At 35.3% G+C, this 27930-nt stretch overlaps 3 protein-coding genes across 3 annotated transcripts in view; 1 reads left to right on the forward strand and 2 right to left on the reverse strand.

Annotated features, from left to right (window-relative positions):
* LOC131673498 (titin homolog) overlaps positions 1-27930 on the forward strand; it is a 78420-nt gene that overhangs the window by 13624 nt on the left and 36866 nt on the right. Inside the window, exons 9-26 of the mRNA XM_058951518.1 lie at positions 54-390; positions 467-715; positions 782-946; positions 1021-1359; positions 1602-1774; positions 1853-1955; positions 2846-3009; positions 3610-3831; positions 4032-4285; positions 4361-4524; positions 4711-4981; positions 5420-5674; positions 6048-6180; positions 17096-17264; positions 17882-17924; positions 18011-18146; positions 18220-18376; positions 18878-19009. Of these exons, the coding sequence (XP_058807501.1) occupies positions 54-390; positions 467-715; positions 782-946; positions 1021-1359; positions 1602-1774; positions 1853-1955; positions 2846-3009; positions 3610-3831; positions 4032-4285; positions 4361-4524; positions 4711-4981; positions 5420-5674; positions 6048-6180; positions 17096-17264; positions 17882-17924; positions 18011-18146; positions 18220-18376; positions 18878-19009 (3466 nt within the window). The remainder of the gene's footprint in view (positions 1-53; positions 391-466; positions 716-781; positions 947-1020; positions 1360-1601; positions 1775-1852; positions 1956-2845; positions 3010-3609; positions 3832-4031; positions 4286-4360; positions 4525-4710; positions 4982-5419; positions 5675-6047; positions 6181-17095; positions 17265-17881; positions 17925-18010; positions 18147-18219; positions 18377-18877; positions 19010-27930) is intronic.
* Positions 21747-25234, reverse strand: LOC131673485 (tRNA endonuclease ANKZF1-like). Its single transcript, XM_058951503.1, has one exon. It carries the CDS (start codon positions 24530-24532, stop codon positions 22973-22975), a length of 1560 nt encoding a protein of 519 aa, XP_058807486.1. The 5' UTR covers positions 24533-25234; the 3' UTR covers positions 21747-22972.
* LOC131673487 (uncharacterized) lies at positions 25869-27879 on the reverse strand. The gene is made up of 2 exons (XM_058951505.1): positions 27312-27879; positions 25869-27023 (listed from the first exon to the last, which is right to left on the reverse strand). The coding sequence occupies exons 1-2, from the start codon at positions 27733-27735 to the stop codon at positions 26083-26085; spliced, it is 1365 nt and encodes a 454-aa protein (XP_058807488.1). The 5' UTR covers positions 27736-27879; the 3' UTR covers positions 25869-26082.

Here is a 27930-nt window from a genome sequence, read left to right on the forward strand (position 1 = left end):
ACAATTACTATCATTGATATTGTCACTGTTAATTAATATTTATTATTTTGTAGCGTGGCAGGGGTCCAATATTCTGTACTAGACTGACGAACTGTACTGTTGCTGAAGGATCTCACGTGAGATTAATCTGTACAGCCGTTGGTCAACCGGAACCACAAGTTTATTGGACAAAGAATGGAGATAGAGTGAGACAAAGTGGGCGAGAACGCATAAGATATGAAAATGGAATGGCAACGTTAGAGATTACATCTGCTGAGCTTGAAGATTCTGGATATTACACTTGTGTAGCAAAAAATTCTTTCGGGCAGTCAACAACGGAAGCTACAGTAAGAGTTTATTCAATTTATCAACCGTCATCTTCGGGGCCAACATTTACCTCTCCGATAACTGGTATACTAATGTTTTTTTACTTGAATGCTATATGAACAAATTTTAGATCTTAGATTTGAATCAAATATTGTTTTAGATAAATACAAACGGTCTGACGGAGAGTTGGTTTTGGAAACTCGTGTACGAGGACAGCCTACGCCAACAGTGTCATGGCTTAAAGACGAGCAACTTTTACGGGGTGATCGGTATAGGCAATCGTTACCTGGTGACGGCTTTTACCGTCTGCATATTTCGGATGTTGATCCTTCAGATAGTGGACAATACGTTTGTAAAGCAACAAGCGATTCGAGTACCGATCGAATTCGACATACTGTTCACTTTGATGGTATTTATTATTCATAAAATGATTTAGTAATTTCATCTTGATCATATTTCTTCTGGGATTTTGCAGAATATGAAACGCGAAAACCGCGACGACGAAAAGACGAATACTATTTCGATACTCGATACTACGGAATAAGTAAAGAACATGATAAGCTTCCTCAAATTTCGACTTCCCTTTCCGATTATAAGGTTCCTGCTGGTGGTACAATTGCTTTACAAGTTGAAATAAAGGGTATTGATCACGTTCAAAATATTACATTACTTATATTATTTTATTATACTGTTATGAAAGTTTCTTTTTTTCAGATACTCGCCCTTCAAGCGTAACATGGCTGCGTGACAGAGGTGAAAATAAAGAACCAGTTCTTCATCCAAAAGTTAAAACTTTTGCTGAGTCTGGAGTTTATACGCTAGTAGTACCTGAGGCAACTGAATCCGAAGCTGGCACTTACGTCTGTCGCATAAGCAATGCCTATGGACATGTTGATACCAGTGCAACTGTAGAGGTCATTCCGTCTAGCAAGTTTGACGATCACGGAAAACCAGCCATGTTTGTCGCACGTCCTGTTGAGAAATTTATAAATATTATGGAAGGAGAGACTGTATCTGTGTCTTTTAGAATTAGTGGAATACCAAAGCCTAGAGGTTAGTACTTTTTATGAAATTACCAAGTTGTTAGTCAATATTTATGACAATATTAAAATATAGATCTAATATTAATTGGGTTATTGAGAATAATAATAATAATAATAAGAATATAATAAGTGCTTAACTTTTTTACATATAGATGATGTGTAAAAAAATTAAGTATATTATTAGTAGATTAGGACACACATTTTTCTATTAGTTGTGCGTGTCAATTTTGTAATTGATTTCCTATTTCTTAGTCGTATGGATGAAAGGTATACGAGACATAACAGATGGACCACGATCGCATAAGGAAATAATCGACGACTACGTTAGATTGTCATTGAATAGAGTGAATCCGGAGGATGAAGGAACCTATTGTATTCTTGTAAAAAATTTATATGGCTGTGATAGAACTTTCTTCACAATTAAGGTTACAATCACTTTTATCTGCGTTGAATTATTTTTCACGTTTAATACTTTGACGATGGAAAATGAATTACTAAAATAGGTAAAGCAAAGAGCAAGATCATTGACACCAACGGCGGAAAGGTTAAGTTTGTCGGATCGTCTTTCTGACATACACATAAAGGAGCAAGAGTCGTATCTTAAAAGTAAGTATTACGTTATCTTTATTCGTATCGCGCATCCTGCAAATTGGCACGAAATGCAAATAATTTTTCAAACATGATCGACCGCATTATATCGGCAAGTTATTTGGATCGCGTGTTGTTGCATGCCACCTCGCGAATGAGGTCAAAATAACTAAAAATTATGGTCCTGAGCTCCCACGCTGGTAAATCGAGGCAACCCCCTTGCGACACTATTTTCGGATTCTAGTTTCTCCCCGCCTCGCATCGCCCAAGAGTTGAAGCGCGTAAGCAATTTTGAAATTCAGTTCACCGCGCGCGCGCTCCAATTACAAGTCTGACTTTCGGACGTTTTACAATTATTCTTTTTTCTCTTGCTATCGTTAATGTTGTTCCTCTCAGTGAACCGCACTTGGTTTATTTTGTGTATTGTTGGGGACTGACTGTTTGATGGAACAATGAGTTTCGATGCCAATAGTTTCGCTGACGATCAGCGATTGATTGACTCGAAGGAAAAATTAGTTAAGAGACTGAAGTTGGCTTGGTACAATAGAAATAATTCTGACTTAGAATTACTAAGTTATCAAGGTACAATAGAAACTTTCGTTCATCTTGTCAATTTAGTACATATCTTTTTTATCTTTATCATACAATTTGAAGCAACTTGCAATATTGTCTATTACGTGCAGTATCGAAAAATGTGATATATCGTCAAACTTTAAATTTTCAATTTTGAAAATTTCAAATTTATACCATTGCAAATTTTTCTTCATATCATTTTACGTCATATAGAAAATTCTAAAAATAATTGCTAACTATTTTGTTAGGCCGGTTCTTTACAGAACAATTAAAGATAATAGAATTGTAAATGAATGTTTGAAATGTCCACGGCTAATAGTTAGCATGTGATTTAGACGTACCGGGACCAATTAGCAGTGAGCCAATCGTGGTGGACGGTGGAAGAAATTGGCTTTCGCTCACCTGGGGAAAAGCAGATCAGCGTGGGCCAGCTCCAGTCATTGCGTACCGAGTTGACGCCTGGCAGATGGGAGGCGACGGCGGCGCTAGATGGTCTGAGGTTGTTATTTTTATGTCATCAATTCGCGCCTTCATTTATCGCAGTTTCCGTGAAAATAAGTAATACGTTTCACGACTATTCGAAATGGAATTTCGTCCGACCTCATACAGTCACGAAAGTTTGGAATTTAAAATTAAAAGCTGAAATTTTTCTAAGGTTAAAGACATTAAGTAAACTTGAAAATATTAAATTATTTTTGTAATGACATTTTCTGGTTAAGAACGAAAATATTTCGTAAATTTAAGTTTTCCTTCAATTTTGTTGATATGTAAAAATGTACAACTAAACATGATACATAAAAACCGTAGGTGTTTCATTTTATTACAAAATAATTTACTGTAATGCTTTGCATATGTATCAAAATAGCTTATTACTCTGGTGTGGAAATATTTTTGAATTGGAGGGTACCACACCACGCAATAAACAATAATGTCAAAAGTAATTTGAAACAGTTTTACGTACTTGATTACTATCAAATTTATTGCTTGACCTCGTAATAATTAATTAACTTGTCAGTTACGCGAAGACAGTGACTTAGATTTGTACTAATTTTGAAAATGTAACAGTTTATACCATGCGATATATGTTTGTTGAAAATAGCTTGGTATTACGCCAATCAATTCATTCGACGCATTCAACCTTCGACCTGGCGGCGAGTACAAATTTCGCGTCACGCCACGGAATCGTTACGGATGGGGCGAGTCTGTTACAATGAAAGGCTCGGCCACTGTAAGCAGTGATGTTGAAATTCCTGAATTCACGAGAATTCTTCCCGGACAGTTAAAGGCGCTTGCGGGTTCTACAGTCAAATTAGAATGCGAAGTAAGTACTTGTTCGGCACATTCTCGTACAATCTCATTGATAGAAATCTACTTTGTTTTTATCTTAGTTGTACGAAAATTATATAAGTCAAGTAGCTACTTTCTTCGCTATTATATAATTCATGCTTAGTAAACACACTTTTGGTTATGATATTAAAAAAAATAACGATGAAGTATATTACTCAATTGTTGCTATTGCAGATTCGAAGCGAATCGAAATTCGATGTGAAATGGTTTAAAGAAACATTGGAAATCGATAGGACGGTAAATCCTAGATATGTTATTAAAAATGAACGACGACTGTGTTCACTCATTATGGACAATATCAGCGAAAACGATTCTGGCAGATACGTTTGCGAAGTTTCTAATAAAGCTGGCAAGGTGTCGTCGTACGGGCGAGTGTTAGTTGTATATGACCCGAAAATTTTGAGTGCCGACTCTCGTCTCAAGAAAAGGTATTACAATGTACAAATCTAAATGATCTTGTTTGACCAACTAATTTACTTAATATTCTTATTGATCGTTTAAAGGTTCCTCGATGGTTTAACCGAAGACGGCCCACCACAATTTACAATGAGGTTGCGTGACAGAAGAGTTCAAACTTCTTATCCGGTCAGGTTAACATGTCAAGTTTATGGATGTCCCGAACCAGATGTAACGTGGTATAAAAATGGGAATGTAGTAATTGATACTTGTAAGTAACTCTCGAAGTGTAAGATATATTCTAACTTTTATTAAAAAATGAGCAGATTAATATTGCTATACATAGTACAACTTAATAAGACGAATATTTAATACAACGTTGTGTAAAAACAACTGCGTAAAATTGAGTTTGCGTGATTAATCACAATGTTTTTCTAATCTCAATAATTTTCTCAAGCAACTCGGTCGATCTACGTGGATGAATCGCACTTCCATACACTGGAGATTGCGCGTTCTAGTCTCGATGATTCCGGTCGATATACGGCTTGCGCCAGAAACGTCAACGGCTCAGTATCTTGCCACTGTGTTTTGGTGGTCGACAAAGGAATCCGGGCTTACATAGCACCGGAATTCCTGTACGGATTGGATGTTGCTTACGCGGTTAAAGTGGGTGGTGAGCTACGACTCTGCGCACAAATCGAAGCTTATCCCAGCGTCGGCATCGTTTGGTAAGTTTCGCTTTTTGAATATTGATGAGTAATGCTTCGTTTTGTGAATGCCTTTTGTGAAGATTTTTATGGATTTGTCAAACTCAACAATGTGATGCATCAGTTTCGTAGAGCTTCGGAGATTACCCTGTTTATTTGCATTCTTTGATATGTTTGTCCATTATATGAAACTTTTATTTTATTATTCATTATAAATAATGTTTAACGTTTCATTTTAGTGCTATCCGTTTTTATTTTAACGTGCAAAATGAATGATTCAAATTAATACTTAAAATATGGTAATTAAAGTAGCCACGTGTATTTGATTATGACTAATGAATGGTGAGATCTTTCAAATTTATTATCTGTGTTGAATAATAAATTATGTAGTTTATAATAACTCATTATATTCATTATATTAATTCGAAATACTTTATGTTTGTTTGTAAAAAAATATAGGCACCGAGATGGAATACGATTGCGGCCAAGCAGAAGAGCAGTAATGGCGCTAAGTCACGACGGTACAGTTGAACTGGTACTTGCCGGAGTAACGAGCAGAGATGCGGGCGTTTACACGTGTACAGCGACCAACGAAGTTGGCAGGGCTGAAACGACTACGAGAATATCCATAATTGGCACTGATAACAGCTTGGCTACCTCGACCGACGACTTTAAACCTCATGTCGTCGTTAATCCTCCTGATGCTGATGTTCCGTGAGTTATGATTTGCCACATGTTGAACATTTCAAATAAGTTATATTATGAGACTATTCTAGTAAATTATAATTAATATATGAATATAAAATTATTTTCGTATAAGGGTCACTGATAAATCTCTACTATGATACTGGAGCTATATGTAAAAGTACTAGTCGATTATGTTTATTTTCATTGTTAGTTAGAATTTGCATTAATTGTATCATAATTTGTAAAAAAGTATATACATATTTATACTTTAGCGAAAGATATGATTTCGATTTATGTGGTAGAATTTGTTTTTTATAAAGAAATATAAAGAATTTCGGAAAGTCAAATTCTTCAGTTCACATAAGACAGAATATGTTACAATGAATTAATTTCCCCACAGATACTCTCGAGTACCACTATTTGTTACGAAGCCCTTATCAACAGAGGCACAGGAAGGCGATACTGTGATAATTCAGTGCGAGGTCGTGGGCGACCCAAAACCCGAGGTCGTATGGTTGCGCGACTTTCTGAAGGTGAGTCTTCGCATCGCCCGAGACCAACTACGCGTGCAACGCGCCTCATTACGCGATCCGTTTTCACCCTTGGCGGCCTTGCCGAATCGAGCGACCGAGCGAAGAAGATGAAAACACGCGTCTTTGGCAAGACGAGAGATTTGCGTGCGGTCTATTGTACGACGCCCGTTTGTCACTCGCTTTTAAATAGGCTGTCACTTGCTTTTTCTTACTTATTCGCGGATGGCATATTGGAAGAGATTGACACTGCGCGAAAGTCAGATATCACTTTTGCTTGCTTTGTTACCTGTGGTGAAGAGAAGCTGTTAAAAAGCCGTTCGTTTTACGGTCGCTCGCCTATTGGTTTTGACAGTAGAAGCGCCTTTTGTAGACACAAGATTGATGATTATTTAGATGTATTTTTCATTCTTTACCACGCTATCGTATCGCCGCTCGGCGTGTAACTGTTTTTTTCAATCTCAAAACACATCGAGCTTTTGTTACGAAAAGCTAGTTGAAATTATTATGACGACTGCTAAAACTTGATTAACAAAGCATATCTTTGAGCATGTTAAAGCGACCTTAGACAGGTTGGGCGAGGGGGTGGTCACCTTTGCATCCACGCGACAGTTGAAAAGAACACGAATAAAACCAGACGCGTTTACCTGCATCAAGGAGGATATAAGGATGCATCGTTGTATAAAGCAGAGCCAGCTTTGCGTAATAAAAGGCGAAGCATGACGTGTCGCGTTTGTCGCGGACTCTAGTGCACGTTAAATGTGGGTCAAGGTGCCGAGTGCCAGAACGAGCCCGAGCAAACGCGCGAAAAAGAAATGATATTCATTATGCCCGTATTCGGTATACTCTCCGAAGTCGCGCGAGACGAGCTCGCTTTCAGCTATTCATCATCCTACCTTTTTCCTTTCGCATCTCGCGCGTCCGCCAGCTTTTCTTTTCGTCCGGACTTTCTTCTTCGACGACTGCGTTCGCGCCGCGGGCGCACAGACAATTTCTTTTTTTTTTTTTTTTTCCATTGCATTTCATACTTTACGTTTACGGACGATTTCGGTCGTTCTATGATAGCACTGAATTTGGATAAGATCAGAGGCACGTCTTTGTGGACGGTTTTTTCCCGACTGTTACGTACTGAAACGTCCAGGATGAATTTCACTTTGCTTTGGTTTGCCGATATAGGTTTCTTGAACCGCCGCGGGAACAAATATCGAAGTGGAAAATTAATTAATCAGATATTTTGAAAAATACGCGGGCGGCAGCTCGAATACAAATCATAGGATTTGCATAATACGAAATGATTATGTTTGGCGAAGTGTAAATTAAACATAAATCATGCATTAATCTCGTAGCAATAGGAGCGATTCTGCAATCTGTATTCACGCTTCATATTTGTCAGTTGTGATCGATCGTTTCTTGTATGGCAACTCTTTTGACAGCACATTCAAATTAATTACTGCACGTGTTCCCTTATATACACGTTTTGTGCCTTGCTCTTTCATGTAATTTTTGCGGATGTCAATTTTATTTTATCCGTTTGATCTTGGTGAGTTCAGCAGATCATAACATACTTTTTTGTGGCTTTTACTGCTTGGCTTTTCTTTGCAATAAAAGTACAACTTTTTATCGATTTCCGTTGCCTGACCAAACCAGAATTAGATATATTTATTTCTACGAGAGTTGTATTTTTTGTGTTGAGTTGTTTAAATATAGTTATATACCATTAAAACTATCACATAATTATAAAATTATTCAAATTTTACAATATTAAACATATTTAAGATTATCATTGATCTCAAGTAGATCATCCACTTACCTTCTGACAAAGTAAAAAATTTCATAATATAGAATATTTCAGAAATGACTGTACAATTTATTCCGTTACATTTCGAGATATATATGACTTTAAGAAGTTTATTTAGGAAAGAATTTAACTAATGCTATTCGAAATACAGTTTGCAATGGTTCCAACATATGTTAATTTTTTTCTTGCTTTAAGAACGAAACCTCACTCTTTATAAAGAAAAATATTTATTTGAAAAACATAATGCTTTTATAAAAAAATGCTCATGAAAAGAAATGATAGATATTTAAAAAAGGTTATCTATGAGTATATAGCTTACATGAAATGCAATCATTTCATGATCACAATGTTTTATTTTCATTCTCAGACTTATTCAATAAAGTTGTAAGATAGTCATTACTTTACAATAATAAAGTAAGCCGAGAAATGCACGTCAAGATTTTCATATGAAATTCCCTCGCAAAGTCATATAGAAACTTTATTTGTGTATTCACCATTAAGTTGCTATAAAACGTCTGACTTTCATGCAAATGGGCACACTGCTCATACGCGCTCGTTCACCCTGAGAAATGATTAATCCTGCGTCGCCATTAACTCTCAGACTGACTGTATATCTTTTCGTTCTTCCGTTAATAAAACACTTATTGTAATATCAGCGTTTACATGCTCTTTCAAGTGCACCGCAAACCTTCGGCCGTCGATTCGCGCAGGAAATTCTTATTAGCCTTGTCGCGCTTAGTTGGAGGAGTTATGGGTCGTCGCATCTCGACGTGATGGATGGCGCTGAACTTTGCTTCTCTTTCCTTTGTAGCGCGACCGAGCGATCGCCTTGAGCGATGAGTTACGGAGACTCGCGAGTTCGGAGCCTTCGCGTATTGAGTTAATTGAAAACCGATGATTTCTTTTAAGATCCTTAAGCCTTTAAGCCGCGAAAGAGAAATACGCGGGAATATTAAATATCATGACGTGGCATCGAAAGCGCGTTATCGAAAATTGCGGAAATTTTTAAAACAAATTTCACTCCAATTGGCGTCATTGAATTTGACCGTCGTTTTCTAAGCCAAAATTACGATCAACTTCGCTTTCAAGTTGTTTGCAAGTATGCGAGCAATAAGAAGCTGGGCTTGATGAAATACGAGTGTCTGTGAACGCCACATCAATAAAGTGTTAGCGCAAACTCGTTTGAATATTAATAACAAAAAGAAGAAATCACGCACATCGGAGTACATAATCCCCCGTCGATCGTGATGCAATAATTATATCGGCGCTCGGCAATAAAGTCAAGAGCTCTTATAAACAACTCATAGAGAAATTGATGATCGCTTAATCCGAAAATTATAATCCAAGTATACGTACGAATGTCGCTGTCAGTGTTATTGTTTTTTTTTTCGTACGGGGCAGTTGAGTACAGGAAAAACAAAAGAACAAGGAAGAGTTTACAAAGAATGTTGCAGTCTCGTCGCAATGAACACTTTCAGAAGGCATCGCGATTAATTTTATTAGCTTATCATCGGTCGATGAGTCAATTTTCTTTCTTCTCTTGCCGAGGTCGCGGAAAGACGAGCTGTTTAGTGAAGATTTATTGCTTGAAACTAAATCGAATTGGCGTATACGGTGGTAGGCGAGCTTAATTGATAAGTGGTCGCTTTACGTAACGCTTCCTCTCTTTTTGTTGTGAGCGCGGTAACAAGTAGGTGTACGAAAGCTTTTATCTCTAGCAAACGAAAGCGAGTTCGGAACGCCGCTACAAGGGACAAGTTAAATTATAACCTGTTAAGTCGTTCGGGCTTGTACCGTCGAGAATTACGAAAGTATTTTAGACTAAAACTTTGTACTCGTGCAACGAATCCATTTAACCGGAAAACAACAAGTTACTTCGAACTTTGGACTGATTGTTTTGCGACAGAACTATTATTGATTGGTCATGGCTTTGGAATGGAGCTCCGCTATTTCCGGCTGCACTTTAAGCGACTGCTGCTGGAGGAAATAAATCGAGCTTTACCCGTTGCCGCTCATATTCACTCTGTACTTGTAATCCCAGTTTTACAACAGCGCGTCTTAATAAAAAAATACCACTTCCGTGTAACGAATCGTAATCCGAAGCATTGCCACTGATCTCGCGGACAAAATCAAAAAGGTTTGCTCTTTTTTTTTCTTCTCGGCTGTCGTCGCCCCACCATTACCAGCTTTCGCTGGCTGTAGTCGCGTGTCTCGCGCGCCTAGAATAAGGAAAGAAGTAGGAGGAGGCATTGCAACGAGAATAAGAGAGAGAGAGAGAGAGAGAGAGAGAGAGAGAGAGAGAGAGAGAGAGAGAGAGAGAGAAACGGTGTCGGCGTTTTAACTCGAGCAATCGCGTGTACTCCGTTGACTCGCCCACACGTGTGTTGTATTGCCGGCACTATAATCGCGCAAGGACGCGACACCGAAGCTACGCTTAATCGCACGCGGCGGTTTTTGCGACGCGGAAGTGTGTTGTTGGTTTGTTGGTGCGCTCTTGAGGATTGTTTTCGGACGAGATGCTGGTTTTCCATACATTTGCACGGATCATGATTGTTTAGTTGGCTACGTTCCAAATGTAAGTGAAACTTCAGAGACTGTTGATTAAAATTGAAAATTAGAGATTTGCAAATTTCATGGGTACTTATTGAAAACGTTTCGATCGTTGAATTTAATTGCAATTTTAGGGTTTTATTTTTAAGCACTAATTGACTGGTCTAGTGCGTTAAACGCTATAACGTCATCTCCATTTCATGGACAATGAGTAACACTGTAGAAAAGTTTGGGAACGTTGGTTTCTAAATAGTAATTTTGATAAATTCTTTGAATACTGAATCACAATGAACTGCAAATAAAAAACTCAAGGCTCAATTACACTTTGTAACTATAATTTGCGTCTGACTCAACTAATTACTACTACTTGAAATTTTATCACGAGACCGACCGCCAAAATAAAAAAAAATTAATAATATGTTTCATATATATTATCATCTAGCTGTAAGTCTTGCAATTTTTCCTTGACCAGAACACTGATAAAAATATTTAATGATTTATCGAGTGACCAGTTTCTATACTCGATACTATACCAACATTTCAAATTAAACCATATATGTCTAAATTGAGTATTTAATTGACTATTATCGCGGCAGTGAAGTCTCGAATATTCACCCGTATTACGAAAACACGACGGCGACCCAAAAAACAACCACGTACATCACTTGCAACAGGTAGAAGAGATCCCGCTCTGAAAGTATTTTGAATTTATCGACTCATCAGTACTTGAACCACGTGCGGTAACCGCCTCCTGTCCATAACAAGCATTTCTCTCTTTCTCTCGTGTTCTTCCAAAATTTGCAATCAAAACGTCAAAAACTGGTAGGCCAGCGGCACTGATAGTGAAATTGAACGCGAGCATAGCCGAAGCACCAATAGCCACGTGTAAACGAGCCTCGCACCTCGACGTAATTGGGATTAGGTTGCCACTAACAACATACGCACATGAGACAAGTCGCTTTTAGCCGGTCGCCAGTGATTCATCCCACGGAAACTCAATTAACCGAGATAAACTCGCGTTCGCGCGAGGAGTTTAATGTACCGTGTAACGGATGCATCCTTAGTCGTTTAGCGACAATGATGTTACGCTGCAATTTTATTTTCTTACCTCGCCCGCAGATTCGACGTTTACCCGCATTAATTTTCGTAGCTGGTGTAAAGTACGTGACCGCCCACTGCGTGTTCGCTCTTATTTTTTTTTGCTCGCGACCACTACTTTTTCTCGTTTTTCGACGTGCGTGTGCGTGCTTGTGAAAGATGATATGTTCATCAAGCAGCGTGTTTGATGAATGCGTGCGGCTTCTTTTTTTTGTTTTGCCGAGTTGGGAGAATCCGATCGTGATTTATTATATGGGGTATCACTGACACGGGCATGAATATTTCGCAGTATCGCAAGTTTCTTGTTTGATTACATTTGAATCGATCATGCATTTTTGCACGAACACGCTTCTTGTTATGTTTGATGTTTTAATCAAAATAAACGAATGTCAAATATAAACAGCATTTTAGCTGTAAATAGTTGAATTCTCAAACTATACATAAAAATTAGATTTTCTAAGATATTCTAATTATTCTTTCTTAAGTAATAATAACATATCGAGTAAAGTCCCTTGTCTAAATGTCTTTTTAAATACGTTACTACAAACTTTTTTAATTTGATTGCAAAGAACGTTATTACATGATTTTCTGAGTTGATGATAAGATTCTGAACTGCTTCTTTAAATGTGATGAAATTTGAAAGTCGAACTCTTTATGTATCCGGTAAATAATGAAATTTTATACATTTAATCTTTAAGGTAATCATTAATTTTCTCATTCTTGAATATATAATTGATTACAAAGACAAACGACTCATTAGAAAACCATATTGTAATTGAGTATGTTTATTACAAATCTGTCAGATATTAAGTGAAATATGTTAAACGAGTATTTTTTATCAAGTTTCCAATCGATTGATCAAAATATATAAAAGTTTAAATTGTGTGATATTTTTAATTTTCTACTAAGAACTTTGGTTCAGTAAATTACATCAAAATTAGTTGTTTTTGAAAATCGGATAATCTTTAACCGTGATATAGTGTTTTAAAGTTACATAAAAATATCTTTCAATTTATTCGCAGATACTCGATTTCAACATTGATACAACCTAATACAATACAATACAATACAATACAATACAACCCAATACAACGCAATATTGATCATCCACTGTTACATTCCTCATTTATTTAAATATGTTTAATCATATTATAAGATATTTTTCATATGCTCCAACGCCCAAGAAAAACAAAAAGCACTGCCAAAAATAGTTATGAATCATCGGTAAGGCCAGTTTTGGCTGTACGATACTTTGTTTCAGAGCTCGTCATTGACTTCACTGATTTTTTTGAAACGGTACAACTTTATTGACAATGCAGACGTGACTCACGGTGTCACACTTAAACTTCATGCTGAACACATGTCCTGGCGCCTCTGAAATTCATTAATGTTAATTCCATCGTTTTACTCGATCGCGCATTTCTAAATCTGGAGAATTAGAAAATTATTTTGAAAAACAATTATCATCAATTGTCAGTTCTGTATTTTTACGAATGACATCGTTGTTAGAATGTTATTATTCTTTAGTATTAGCACTAAGTAATGAATTATATTTACACGGTGTAACGTAAGATTGACAGGATAGATATTGCTTTTTGTTCAGAAACCTTTCAATTATATCTCAGTTTTAGAAATCTTTAAATTTCCAATATATTCATGTAGAAGTATAGCCGCCTCGTTTTCGCAATACCCAATCAAATCTGAAGGCTCAGAAAGTTGTTTCGACGAGGGTAGTTAGATGGTTTCTTGTTACTTTTTGCTGGATATCAATTCCAAGAAAGATTTGACGACCATGGATATTTTTATACTTGCGTCAAAAATGCGAAAATGGATTCGACTGGTTATACTAGAAAACCCACAGAATTGATTGGTCCTTAAATATTTTATGGATCTTGCATTCAGCTAATGAATGATAAATTAAAAAAAAATGAAGTGGCATAAATGAGCCAATGAATGTTCCTGCACAACGCAAAGCAATAGCCGTGGAAATAATAGAAAACAACAGCGAAACTCTAAACAAGTGAAGTCTAAATTGAAAGATCCGTACCAGTGCGAGTGAATTTCATCATTGACCGAAGAAGTTGATAATTAAATAAATTGCCGACGGTACAGCGGTGCGTTCGTGCGAAAAAGTTGAGCGCTGCATTGCCGTTTGCCAATAGTCTTGCGCGGATGAATCAACGGGTGCAAATGTCTCGTCCTTAAAAAGAGCGCCGTAAATATATTCCGAGAAACAATCATCGCGCGGTACTCGCGCCAGCGACGACGACGACGACGACGACGACAAGCAAGCCGTTAATTGAAAGCCGTTGAGAAGCCGTTTCGCGCACGCTCGATTATGTCATAGCGGCTATGGGAAAATTCAATCGGGGACACGATGTGTCGCGCGCTAGCTGCACCAGGAAAAGCGCGAACGTCGATTTTTATCTTTCGCCCCGGTTCGCCAAAATAAAAGAGAAAAAAATGAAAGAAAGAAGAAAAAAAGTGAGATACCACCTCCTCGTGCCGGCGAGCGCCGCGCCGCCGCTTCACTTTCGCTCCCTATATGGGTGCTCGCAACACGCCGCTAGAGCGCCAGAAAGAGATGCCGCCACTTCGAGCGCCAGCCACTGCAAAGTCGCAAATCGCTCTTTTGCTTTTGACATTTTGGGCATGTTCTTTAATTTTCCGCGGGTGTACTTCAGGGGAATCCAAGGACGCTTCGCCGTAGGTGCTAATGAGCGGATGAGACGCGAATGCCAAGGACAACTTACGTTTCTGCGTTTCCCCTATAACTCTTATTCTATGCAGTGCTTACAACTTTCCTTTTCAATCATCACGTTATCTCATGGCTTTGTGCCAACTGATATGATTTATCTCTAAAGTTTCAGATACTATCCATTATATATTGAATGTAGGTGTCAGATTTATTTTCATAAAACAAACAAAAACACGAAATTCGCTATTGGTATGAGAATATTTATTTCGAATTTTTATTTCAAATAATAATAATGAACAAATTCGAGTGTAATTTGAATTTTGTAAAATTTCTACAACATATTATCTTGTTACTTTAAAAATAATTTAGCGAATAATCAAAAAATTAATTTTTCCATCTATTGAATTATGCTATGCATGTTAACTCAATGAATGGGTGGAAAAATGAAAGCGAAGAAACTTATGAATTATTAAATTTTATAGCGATATTTAATCAAAGCTTCATTTCATATGCATTACTTTCTATATTCGGAAATTTTCAATCAGTTAAACTTTTGAAGTATAAGTTAATTTCACCCAATCTTTCATGATTTTGATTGAAAAATATCCCATTTTTCTTTATCAATTACTATTTTTACATGGTAATTGCATAAATTTTCTCAAAACAGAAATTAAAGTCATAGAAGTCGAGTACGTAATTGAAACTGGTTTTTGCAGAAACTAATAATTATATCATTCTTGTTACACCAGTCTTTTCAGGTATTATTCTGTTAGTTTAATATTTTTATATTATCGATTGTGTTAAATATTGTACATTTTGATGTAAGCTACAGTTCACAAGCGAGAACATTATAGTTGGATGTTTCATTGTTGCAACAAAGATGATATTGTTTTTCCTCAGTCAGCTTATAATTTGAGGGAGATTTTTCTGACTTAAGCAATTTAAGGACAACTTTATAAAGGAATTAAATTTAATTATCCATCTTAATGAAAACGTTACTTTAATTTAACAGTCTTTTTTTATTACTAATGTCATTTAGCGCACTTGGCGCGCTCTTTCTTTCATATTTTTCTGTTATTTATTATATTGTTTGAACATTTTACATACCATCTTGAAGATTCTAATGGGCACGAATAAATTATGCTATTTAAAATACACTACATCCACCGATATTCATTGATAAATACAAATAGAATGTATGGGAAAAATTATCCAAAATATTAAACCTTCGATTGATAAAGTGCACTAATATATGCTATTATACAATATTAAGCCTTACATACTTAATAGTATAATGGTTTTAGCCCCAGTATTATATTAGTATGAATAATAGTGAATAATGAATAATTCAACATCGTGTATCTTTTTGTTTCGTCATTAAAAAAACCCACGAACATTCTTCAAATTTAATGGGTTTAATATTCAAATAAGTAGTTTTCATTAACCGCATACCTCTTAATTTACAATGTACAAAAGGCAAAAATGTATTTTCCTCCATATTATTTTATTCACTTTCTCTCTTGTTCAACCAAATTTTAAGACGAGTATCACAGTATCACAGATTCTAAATTATCGATTTAAAATTAATTTAAAAATACGACTTCTTATGTTCTCAAAACGACTTATTAACGACATATTTCTATTTTTGCAGATTATTATCCATATTGATTAGTCATAAATTTGATTTCCTGTTGAAATATAAATCACACACACTTAAACATGTAATACAAATATTTCAATGTACACGAAAATTCAAAATATCGCGCTCTTTTTTAACATCAACTAATCATAACGCTGTTAATTCATCATTTTTTTTATGGTAGGATAGGATACATGCTATACCATCATCGTAAATTAAACCAAAAATTTATGTCTGAAGCATTTTTAAAAGTGATAAAATTCATTAGGTTGGTAACCTAAGACGCGATAAATCAGCAACCGTAAACTATGAAAATAGACTTTTAAAAAATCTCGCGAGGAATGTATACTTTTGCCGACAAAAAATATGTAGATTCTCGAAGTAGTCGGTCCGAACACGCAACACTATTGTAATGGTTTGCAAAGAATACGAGCATTTATTATATTGCCTACGAGCTTTTATAATGTTTTGCGAAGTTTCATTATCCTCGTAAAGTGTCACCAGTTTCAATGTTCCTCGTAAATTGGGACTATTTATAATACGGAGCAGCGCCTCATATCTAAATGTCATCGAAGAAAGTTTGCACATGCCTCTGGCAATCTAGCCAGATTTCGTAACGCCTCGATTTAACATTTTTTCTTTATTGTCCTCTATTCATTGCTGATATACAAAACGCCTGTGCACCAACTGAATACGAACTCGCGGTGATTGTAGGTCACATTTGGAAAAGATCTTATCTAACGCCAAATTATAATGATAAACGTACAATAGCTTATGTTGGATTTTCAATACTTTTTTCTATGTGGGCAAACGAGATACCTTATTAAAAAATTTTCGAATACTTTCTGAATACTTTGAACGGATACTTGAAGAGAATTCAATATATTTTTTAATTGGCCGAATTTTTCGAAAAATATAATACTTATTTTAGGATTCTAGGAAACACTTTTTTTAAAATGCTCTCGTTACAATAACAAATATTCTTTTTCGAAAAATATCCTTTTGTTGCGGTTTAGTTCGACCATCAAAACTTTCCTTCAGAACTGTAACAAACTCGTTCACTTAGTTCCGACCTTTTTTTATAAAAGCTCGTTAATTCAGGAAAATTCATGAGACTTTTGGGGTTTAATTGCAGCCTGACTATTACCGGGACGCGCTACACTTTAGGCGCATCGGTGCAGGTCCGCAGTATACCTTGGAAATTCCTCATGCGAAGCTCGACTTCACGGGTACGTATTCGGTGCTCGCGAGGAACGAGCATGGCGAGACGAAGGCCGTGATATCATTGCAGATTTACGCCAAAGGTAAAGTAACGTTGCTAACGATTGAACCGTTAATAGCTCAAGTCTGTTTCAACAACATTCAGCGTTCTTTTTTTTTCCTACCGATTTGCCGTGCGCGTATTTTATAAATAAATATGCCGAGCGCTGTGTGCAATTAGAATAAATGAACTGTGAATGCGCGACAGCTGGCGCCAGTCGGCCTGTTTTTATTTTTTTTTTATTTTAAGCAATATCTTTAGCGACGGAAGAGGACATTTTTTTCATTCGATCGCCAGGCGCAAAGGTGTTAGGTTTCATTATGCGCGCAAAGGCTTTAGATACGACAAACTTACGATTGCCGTAATGTATTCGTTGCGATACAGAAGAATTTTACATCTACTGCGACGATAATAAATTTAGTATACACCGCGGGCATGTGCATTTTCATCGCGTAATACTTGGGTCGATAACTCGATATTTATTATGCAATAGTTCATTGGAATTGCACCGCCGGGTATTTTATTCCAAGTTTACGAGTGAGAATTATTTGAAGTTATTCTGTACGGGCTGAATTTATTATTTGTGTTATCATGAGTTTCTTGATACTTCAGTTTGAATGCATTTAATTTTACATGAAATTTCAATCGTTTCCCTTTTAGGTCAGGGAAAGAGTGACAGCATGGACAGCAGCGTAAGGCAAGGGTTAGTATCCGCCCCTCGTCCAATCGAACAATTCGACGATTAATAACAACTCAACACTGACAGCGTTATTCCTTTTTAAAATTTAGTAACGTCATAAGCGTTCCGATAATCAAAAAGGAACTCAAGGATATCCGATGCTGCGATGGAGATGCGGTCACTCTCGAATGTCAAGTTTACGCACCAACTGAACCACCTAATATTCGATGGGAAAAGTCTGGCAAGGTAAATATACGGCTTCTTTGAGTGCAGCTTCTGAAAACGTAATATCGGCGTTTTCCCTGGTGTCGTTACGCAGCCTCTGCTTTTGGACGGCGACTTTTCGTCGGACTTCGATGGGGAAATTGCGAGTCTCACGATTCGGCACGTTTATCCAGAAGACGAGGGAGAATACACGTGTGTGGCTACGAACGAATTGGGCAAAGCATTCACTTCTGCCTGCTTGGTCGTCGATGGTAAGTTTCCCCTCGACGTGCTGCCCGCGCGAACGTTTTTTTTTTACTTTCCCACGAACTTTCTTGACGAATCATTGTAACGCAAAGCGACTCGAGCTGTCGGCATGCGGACATTTAATGAGTTGTAGCCGTAGCGCTGGGACGGGGCACCAAGCGAGCCCTCTTACGCACGGACGCGCGTGATGAACATTCCAAATTGACGTGCGCGCGAGAGAGCTTACGAGCGCGCGCGCCGCGCAACGATGGAATGCCAATCAAAGCAGAACGGCTAATGATTCAGACTTGCTTTCGTTGCAAATTAAGCTTACCCGCGATCGAATGAAAAAGAACTTCCGCTTTGCGCCTTGCGAATTGATTTTTATTGTTTGTCGGGCTGCTCTGGCGCGCGAATTGATTATTCTGGCAGTGTGGGAGAGAGATACGCGACGTGACAATGAGTTGCCTCGAGCTGAATTGAGAAATAATGAACATTGCGATAAATCAGATTTATTTTCGTTTCAGTTCCCGAAGGCAAAGAAAATGTCCTTAGTCAGCCGCTTCTTACTAGGCCTCAAGGGCTTTTGTCTGCTAATTCAACGCCGAGATCGACACCCAGATCTACGCCTGTCAGAAGCTTATCTCCGAATGTTTCACGTGAGTACTTGCTAAGATAATCTCGCCAAAAATAAGATTACTGAGTATTTTCAATTTGTTTTGCGGCGACAAAATTTTGCACGAAAGTATCGAAGGTTATCTTTATGTTCCACCGCGCAATATTCATGTAGCGTGAAAGTTTGTTGGATATCAGTATTGAAAATTGTAAAAAAGCCGAGATAATGTTGCAAGTCAAAGTCAGATAAAAATCCATATATTATAGCACGAATGACTCCAAGGTTATCCGTTGTCAAGTTCCTTAGATTATTCACAAGAATTTTCTTAGGAAATTGTAAAACTTCAAATTTATTAAATTCCAGCTTTACGATGTACGAAATTGTGACCTCAAATACAGTCATCATTCCTTAATTATTTCATATAATCAGGTGGTGACTTTTCTGTAATCTAATTAATTATTGCTGCAGGCATAGATTAATCTTTTCACAACCATTATTAGTTATATAGTATGCAATACTTCTCCACTCTATCAATCGTCTATAAGGCAAAAAGCTGTTATGTGGAAATCTGGAAAACGCATTGAATATTTTTAGTCGTCATTAGTTTAATAGCATATCTATAAGCCGTTTAGAACCAAGATTCTCATATTGATTCTTCGATCAAAATTGACAATTCTCTCTGGTCGGGCACTAGTATTCAAGTAAAAGAATAGCCAATTAATACAATGTAGATTTTCTATCTTTCATTTGATTGTTTAATTATTGTTATTTAAGAAAAAAGAGAAAATTAATAAATGCACGTGGTTATTCATAATTTATATGAATCAATAAAAAGAAAAGTAGAATCACTTATATATACATATATATATCAATAAAGTCATGCATCACACGTGTAAGCATCATTAGAAACATTTGCCTATTTAGTAATGTAGCTGAGTGCTTCGACATGTTCGTCATCTTGTATATTACGCTCTACATGGTGAATATTAAAAGAAAAACAAATTCGACTATTCTATATGATTGATAGATCGACATATACAGGTTAATCTTCACAGATAACTTTCATGATTCTTTCACATTTTTCATGATTGTTAACTTCATCTACAAGAAGAAGTTTATCTTCAAGCTTTTGCTTTATTACTATGATCTGGCGGCCATGAGTGTTAGCAATCCGAAGCATAGCAGTTTCTTCTCTATTTTCTATTACGAGCGTATTCTCCGAATCATCCTTATTATTGTGAGTACCATCGAGCCACTCATAGAGAAATTTGTGTTGCGTTTGAATCCAGCAAAGTGTTGCGAAACCACTAGAATTTAAGTAAACGTCGCGATCATAGTAAAGACCCTCAGCTTTCATCCGACCTAGTACAGGTGAATAAACATCGTGTAGACTGTGGACGTAGAATTTTTTTCTTCTACAAACGTTTTTGAAAATGGTAATGGGCAAGTACTGAGTGCCTCTCCATTGTGGTCGAAACTTCTTTTGGACAAATTTCTTCATTTTTGAAAACTATATCGAACTAAACTATTTTGTGAAAAATCCGAGTAAAAGCCTGAACTTTCATGTCAAAAAATCACTGGATTGACGTGCTTTTTGAAACACTAAAATATGTATGATTTGTAGCTTAAAATTTGCATTTAGAGTTTTTTTTACAACATCTCTAATAGTATCTGAAAATTAAACGCTATTTCACCTTGCATTAATTAATAACAATGAAACAATAGAAAATTGAAAGCTGTTTAAATTGCCTATTATTTTGTCGTTCCCTTCATTGTATCACATTAAATGTATTACATACCTATAACACTTTCGGCAAAGATTCAGTTATCATCATCTTCAGATAATGAATCAACAGAGCATATTTTAAATAGCCATTTTCCCATGAAAGTGGGTATCCTTACAGTCAGAAGAGATGAATATGGATATTGTTGCAGAATATCGTACAGTCTTAACAAAGCTAATAGATGTTTATTTTTGTCGATGAATATTTCGTAGAATAGACATTCGAAAGTATTATTATGCAAACACTCGTGCAGATGTAATATAAACTTTTGCCGTGTCATATTCATACTATCAGATAAGCCTATAAATTCAAATGCGATAGCCGTGTATAAAAGCACATAAAATGAAATTATTTCCGGTAAAATGTATATTTTTGTCGGCTAGAATTTTAAACAAATCTCTGAAAGAGAGTAAGATCCATTCAACACTGTACAAAAGCACGTACCTTAAAATATTACAGAGCTACAATGAAGAGCAATATTTCCATTATTGTAGTAACTGTTTAAGACAGGAGTTCATGCAATGCTCTCTCAAGTATGTTAATATAGTATTAATGCAGTATACTACACTAATATTATATAGAATAATTTAGATCAGTTGTATTTTCTATTAGATACGACCTATTAGTAGCTCTAATTTTCTGACACATACAAAATTATAAATAGAAGAACTTCAAGAATTTCTAAGAACTTCCAATTTTTATTACTGCTGCTCAACAAAATCAAATTTTTTTAATTGTTTAATTGAAGAAGAATTACCTTTATTTTTTCAGTGTAACACAAATTAATTTAAAATTGAATCCAGCCATATATGTTATCAATTTCCTTACAAAACTCACAATAGACTTTTTGAAGTCAATCAGAAAGAGACATTCCGTGGCTGCATCTAAAGTGAGTACGTGATTACGATCTTATTAGTCGAAGAAGGGATGCGTGCATGTATTATATTACAGGTTAAAATTCACACCAGCTTATGTAAAACAATGTATTTATTTCAAAGAAAAATATATTTACATCGCATATTTAAACAGTTTCAACAATTTAGGACACCCTTGTAAGCGCAATCACAAATTCTCAAAATTAAAATTAAAAAATGTCTAAACGCTCGTGCAAAGTCACACGAACAACCGACTCGCTACGAATACATTTTTATTTGCATATACGTTATTCAGCGAACTTACATTATGTAAACGGCTTTGTAAAAGAACAGTTGAGTTGCCCTCTAGATCCACTTGTAAACGATGATTTCCGAAATAACGAATACTTTGAGTCGTACCCCGATTATCTGTTTATCTATTCTTATGCGCCGTTGTGCTATATCATACACAGTTAGTGGCCTTAAATCATCACCTGGCTTTCATAAAATCGCATAGAAATTTTCGCGTTATAAAAATTATTCGCAAATTAAAAATAATATTTTATAGAACGGCTCTGTAAAAGCATACTAAGCTGAATTTTGAAAATTGGACAGTGCCGTTATGGCAATACATTGTTCATAAAGTTCTTCAGCTTTGAAAGTATCCATTTGGTTTAGGAACTGCTTTTTCATGCGCAACTTGTAATTTACTAGATACTTCATATTGAGTAAATTCATCGAAAATGCAAATAAAATTATATAAAATATACTTTTTTATTTCGCGTAAAAACATGTGTATTTATATTTGGATGCCTGATTTTATAAGTAATACTAGAAACTCAAGAAATCGAATTCACATGAATCATTTTGTTAAAATTATGTAATGTTCATGCGTTCATGTGCGAATATTGACATTGTGAATGATACGTGAAATTTCCAGCAGCCACTTGTGTAATTTTAAACAACAACTCGAATTATGAAGTGCACCAAGTAATTAATAATGTAATCATTAATTTCTTTACGAGATTTTTTTGTTTTCGTCTCATTTTAAACAACGCTTTGTGTCATCGACTGTTTGAACAAATGAAAATTCACTATGCAGATGGTTCTTGTGTCTACTCCACACAAACATTTTAGCAGATAAACTTAACAGTTTGCAAAAAATTAAATGTAACACACCTCTGTTATAACAAATAATCGCATTCATTGTCAATCAAGATATTACAAAGAATAATTTACAGCCACTGCACTATTCAGTATATCAACAAATTGTATAATTAAATACAATCAAAAAAATAACAAGTGTAAATGATTTGAACTATTTATGTAATCTAGCTGCAAAGATGCATTCTATTATGGATGAGATCATTAGTTGTTGGATGTCCTTGGCGAAGATTTTTTATGTCTTCTCGCCTTTGACTTCGACTTGGGAACTGGCGTATTTTCAAACTCTTCCAAGCAATCTTTTAGATCTATCGACATAGAACTTTCCGTCAGATCTTGAATATCATCCATACCTTCGAGCAAGTTAAATTCAGATTCCAAAGATATATCAGCTAATTTGGCTACAATGTCCGGCAGACGTCGCTTTTGGCTCTTCGTAGGTTTCGCAACTTCCGCGCGTACTCGTGTGTTCTTTCTTCTTTTAGAAGTTGGCGTTTGACTTTCGACGGAAATCTCTAATTGCTGAGTCTTGTCTTTGGCCTCTTCAGTCGCAATGTCATCCGTTAATTTGTTGTTGGTTGGAGAATCGCGTACTTGTTTCGCTTGCACAGAGAACCGCTTAGCAGCTGGCGAATCATTGGCGTAACTAGTGGCAGAACTGTACACTTCCACGGTATTGAGTAAATCGTAAACTCGGCAAATTTCTTTGAACGTTGGCTTCCGAGTAGGAAATGGTAGTGACCTCAGTCTCGAATCGGTTTTGTCTAATGGGGCATCTTTACCACCGAATAATATTAATCGATTGTGAGGACCGACAGCTCTGTACAATATCAGAGACGAGTTTGTTAAGTAACAAGCTGACCACGACTTGAGCAACTGCTGTACTTTCTGAATAAAATGAGCCTCATTAGCACGTCGCAAGCTCGCGCCAGCACTCCGACAGTGAGTAGAGTATCGATTGTCGCGAGATTGCTGAACCGAACCTTGCTTCGCTCTCACTGTGTAGGCATGCAGAGTCTTGTGGATCACCGCACTGCCATCTGAAAATACTGCTCCTGCGAAGTGCCCACTGCCAACCATGATTATCGTCCACAATGATTTGTCCTTTTTCGTTAATACTTGTACTATCGCGTCGTGATCGACATCTGCCACAGTTTTTTTCTTTTGTAATAATAAACAATTATATATGCTAAAGAAATTGCCATCTTGATTTTCAAATAATATTTTCGACTGTCTAGTAGTAGTTGATAAAAGAATATCTTTTTCTATTTCTACTCCAGGACTATCACTTTCATCACAATTTTCCATTTGTTCATTATTTGTTTTTATTTCTGACATAGGTTCTTTCAATTTTACATCATTTCTCTGATATACAATTTCATCATTTGATCCATTATTTTCGTTTGTTATTCTTTTGTTCAGATTTGTAGTATTGACAGAAACTTCACATTGAGTCAAAGAATGATTATTTTTTTTAATTAAAATATTGAAATTATGTTCAGATATTGGTTTCAAACCTTCGAGTTGTTGTTTAAGATTATACCGATGCCAATCAAGTTTATAATGCAACCTTTGCTCCACTTTATTTTCAAACACAGTATTGCAATAAGAGCAGGATAATATTGCTGATGCAACATGATTGTCTAACTTGTCTATATTTACTTTTCCATCTGATTTTTCTTCTATACTATGAACCACTTTAACTCCTTTTGTGATTCGTTCAAAATCACATGAATTATAAATTTTTATAGTTTCATCACTCATGATTAAACCAATTAATTTTTACCAATTACAGAGGAAACAATTTCTTTTTACAAATTTTAAGACTTTATACAAATCTGAATTTTTACTATTCTTACATAAAACGTTACGTTATTGAATGCATGATTTCATTATTCATTCACTGCTAACACATTCTAACACATTATGTTCATGGATTGCACCATTCTTGTATAAGTTGATGATAGAGGTACAAGATTTTGTTTTTACTTTTTTAAATATTTTACGTTAGTTTAGTCATTAAATTATAGAAATATAATGTACTGTACCATTTTATTACTACATTTGAATTTGCGATGGTAATGAGATGAATTGTCGATTAAAAAATATTTTACAATTCAAAACAAGTCAAATTTGAAAGTAACTACTTTAAGCGTGAAGCAAGTGGAGAGAGAGAAATAAGATACACTCCGTATATACACAAGGAAAGCAGCTGTCTTGTTTTAATTTAAGAACGGGATGCCCCTTGCCGTTGCTGAGGAGATAATCCATTCGAACGGAAGATGTGCTCAAAATTACACAATAAAACTTATTTGTATGTGGCACGTAGTATTTGGAAGCAACAAGAAATACAATTAATTGTGTTGTTCTCAGCTGTTAAACCATTGCTGAACGCAAACACGATGGCCGTCTACGTAAAACTAGCTTTCACAACACTACAACCATGTAGTGTGCAGTGTAGTTAGATCGGCACTGAGTTAAGTGCTCAAATACGACAGTAGTTTAAAAATATTATCGCTAGGTGGCATTCGAGTACCTATATCTTAGTACAGCGTATTACGGTCAAGGAAGCCCTTTTTGAGTTCGTAGCTTGTATAACAGATTTCAAACAATTTTTCTATTTATAAATTAACAAAGTTTATAATTTTACCAAGTATTTGTAATTATTAAGTCGCTGTACATGCTTTATATATTTGAATTTAGATTTTAATCAAATTAATGAAAATAAAATATTTTTTTAATACAAGAATTAAAATGAATCATTTAGAATATTACTTATATTTAATATTTAATAACTTTTATGAGAAAATATATATTATTATCAATTAAAATTTTTAGAAAGGGAAAAATTGTAATACCTGATTCATTTACATATAAAGTTATTAGTTATTCATAATTACATATTAAATTTATAAAAAAATTCAGATCTGCTAAGGTTTTTGGTGTTAAATTGTAGAGTATCCTAAGGTTCTACAAGTATTATTTCAATTATGTACATACAATATTTTATTTTTAACGTTACCGAAAAGACGAACCGAAATTGCTTACGCTCAGATGCTTAAAACATCAAGATCATATTTGCTTTTTTATTCTCACTTTTATATGGATGACCTATTACCATAACATTTTAAAACAAAAAAATAAAGTATTTCGTCACTAAACCATAATAATGATCGATGTATAGCTAAATGACAATGGATATTATTCAGTCTTGCTGCTTAATTTTCAACAGACCATAGTTATTTATTTAATTGCATTAATTGTTTGTGATATAATTTATATTATCTAGTTTCGTTTATTATTCTTAATAGAATTTACAAATACCCAGCTCCACATTTTATTTCATCTGCCGTGACAAAATTTTGGACTTCTATGCATTGCGTAGTAAATTCGTATGCATAAGTGTATGAAACTATAAAATTATTTTTTCTGTTCGTATTAGTTCTCCACATAATGAAAGAAAAACAATATTGATTTTTATCAGTTATTGATAACGAGTAATATTGAGGATAAGAGCCATTTTTAGTATAAATTTTTATGAGCCTTTCACATTTGCCATCTGAAATGAATTTGTCGATAAAAATCAATTTATCTTCATTTTCGAATCCAAAATTGATCAAAATGATTTCTCCATCACGTGTGTTGTAAATCCACGGCATTCGATCCCAGTGATCGATTTCTGCCTTAAGAATGTTGTCTGACTGACTTTCGGATTTATGAGTGTCGTCAAGCCTTTTACAGGCTAATTTGTTTTTAAAAAGTTGTATCCAACATATTGTTGCGAAACCATTTTCATTTGAATAAGCCTGATAATCAAACACAAAAACATAGTCGGAAAACAGGTCATTGACTACTATCCACCCTAAAATTGGGGAATAAACATCTTTAACACGAACGCGTCCATTCGAGGTAAATTGATTTTTATTTCCAGTCAAAACAACATCTATTCCTAAATCGGTCTTCATTGTGCTTATGCTGTTGATAAAAAGTGTTTCATTTTCTTTAATAAATTTATTTAGAAATGGCAAAGAATTATTATCAACTCCATCGCCGTCATAATTGAAACTTAACTTGCAATAACTTCTTGGGCAAATTTCAAAATTTTCGTAGATCACATCGAAAGTATCTTCTAGTCGTATTAATTCGTAAAATTTGCGACCAATATTGTGTGTGGTATTCGTGGCGACCTTTAAATTGATGAATTTACTGGATACGCACGTATCAATAATAATGACTTTGAGCAATGTATGTTCTCCTGCAAAAAAAAACAATAAAAAGTGATCACATTATTAATCTATAGAAATAGTTTTTATCCATTTTCACGGATTACTCTAGTTATTTTGTTATTCCGATTATTTCTAAATGATTACTTTTAATAGTTTTTGTGCAACAATGCATCAAGAAAATTTTATTTTATTCTCATTTTCCCATCTCACTAACGTCTATTTAGAGATACGTTATTTAGTTATGTAGGATATTTACAAGCAAATAAATACTTCTATTGATGAACCATATTTTTTTTATTTCACTATTTTTTACATACCTGTCATTCCGTGTATAACTTTCCATGTTATAAGAACTCGGTCACTTTTCAGAAACAGAATCTTTTCTACGGATACTTTCTGTTTTTTGTTAGCCTTAGAAGGTGGAATAATGTCACACGTTTTGGTGTCTATTTGACCATTGAATTTATGTATCCGTATTGTTAAGTTACATGTTACTGGTGCTGCTTCGTCCTTGACGTTGTAATCTTTTAAAAGTGCTAATTTGTGACTATTTCCATCATTGAATATATCAGAAAATGTCTTAAAATTATCGGTATATTCATCCAAAAATGCATGCGACACTGAAGACATTTGCTTTGTCCATTTCATACTCATGCCACGTGATAAAAATACATATAATGACGACATCGATAGATTACACATTGTGCATACGACGATCAAAATTTTAAATGGCAAATACATCGTAACGTAATTTAAATTATTTTATAAATAGACTATAAAAATTTGTATAAGTCTTTCCTTGAAGCTTTTCGATGATGACGATTGTTGTATAAAACATTACTCGATTATTTGACATTCACTAATTTTAATTCGTTTGAAAACGATTTTAAGAATTGATAGTTTAACTATGTTAGCAGACTGAAGAAAACTGATTAT

The sequence above is a fragment of the Phymastichus coffea genome, unplaced genomic scaffold, assembly GCF_024137745.1.
Source record: "Phymastichus coffea isolate CEN01 unplaced genomic scaffold, Cenicafe_Pcof_1.1 PCOF00180, whole genome shotgun sequence".
Classification (NCBI taxonomy): domain Eukaryota; kingdom Metazoa; phylum Arthropoda; class Insecta; order Hymenoptera; family Eulophidae; genus Phymastichus; species Phymastichus coffea.

Bases quoted from the DNA above. Each gene is read 5' to 3' on its own strand.
- LOC131673485 (XM_058951503.1), bottom strand. From the start codon at position 24,532: ATGAGTGATGAAACTATAAAAATTTATAATTCATGTGATTTTGAACGA.
- LOC131673487 (XM_058951505.1), bottom strand. From the start codon at position 27,735: ATGTATTTGCCATTTAAAATTTTGATCGTCGTATGCACAATGTGTAAT. The intron at 27,024-27,311 runs GTATGTAAAAAA...TTTTTTTTGCAG, and splicing joins AGTTATACACGGAATGACAG to GAGAACATACATTGCTCAAA.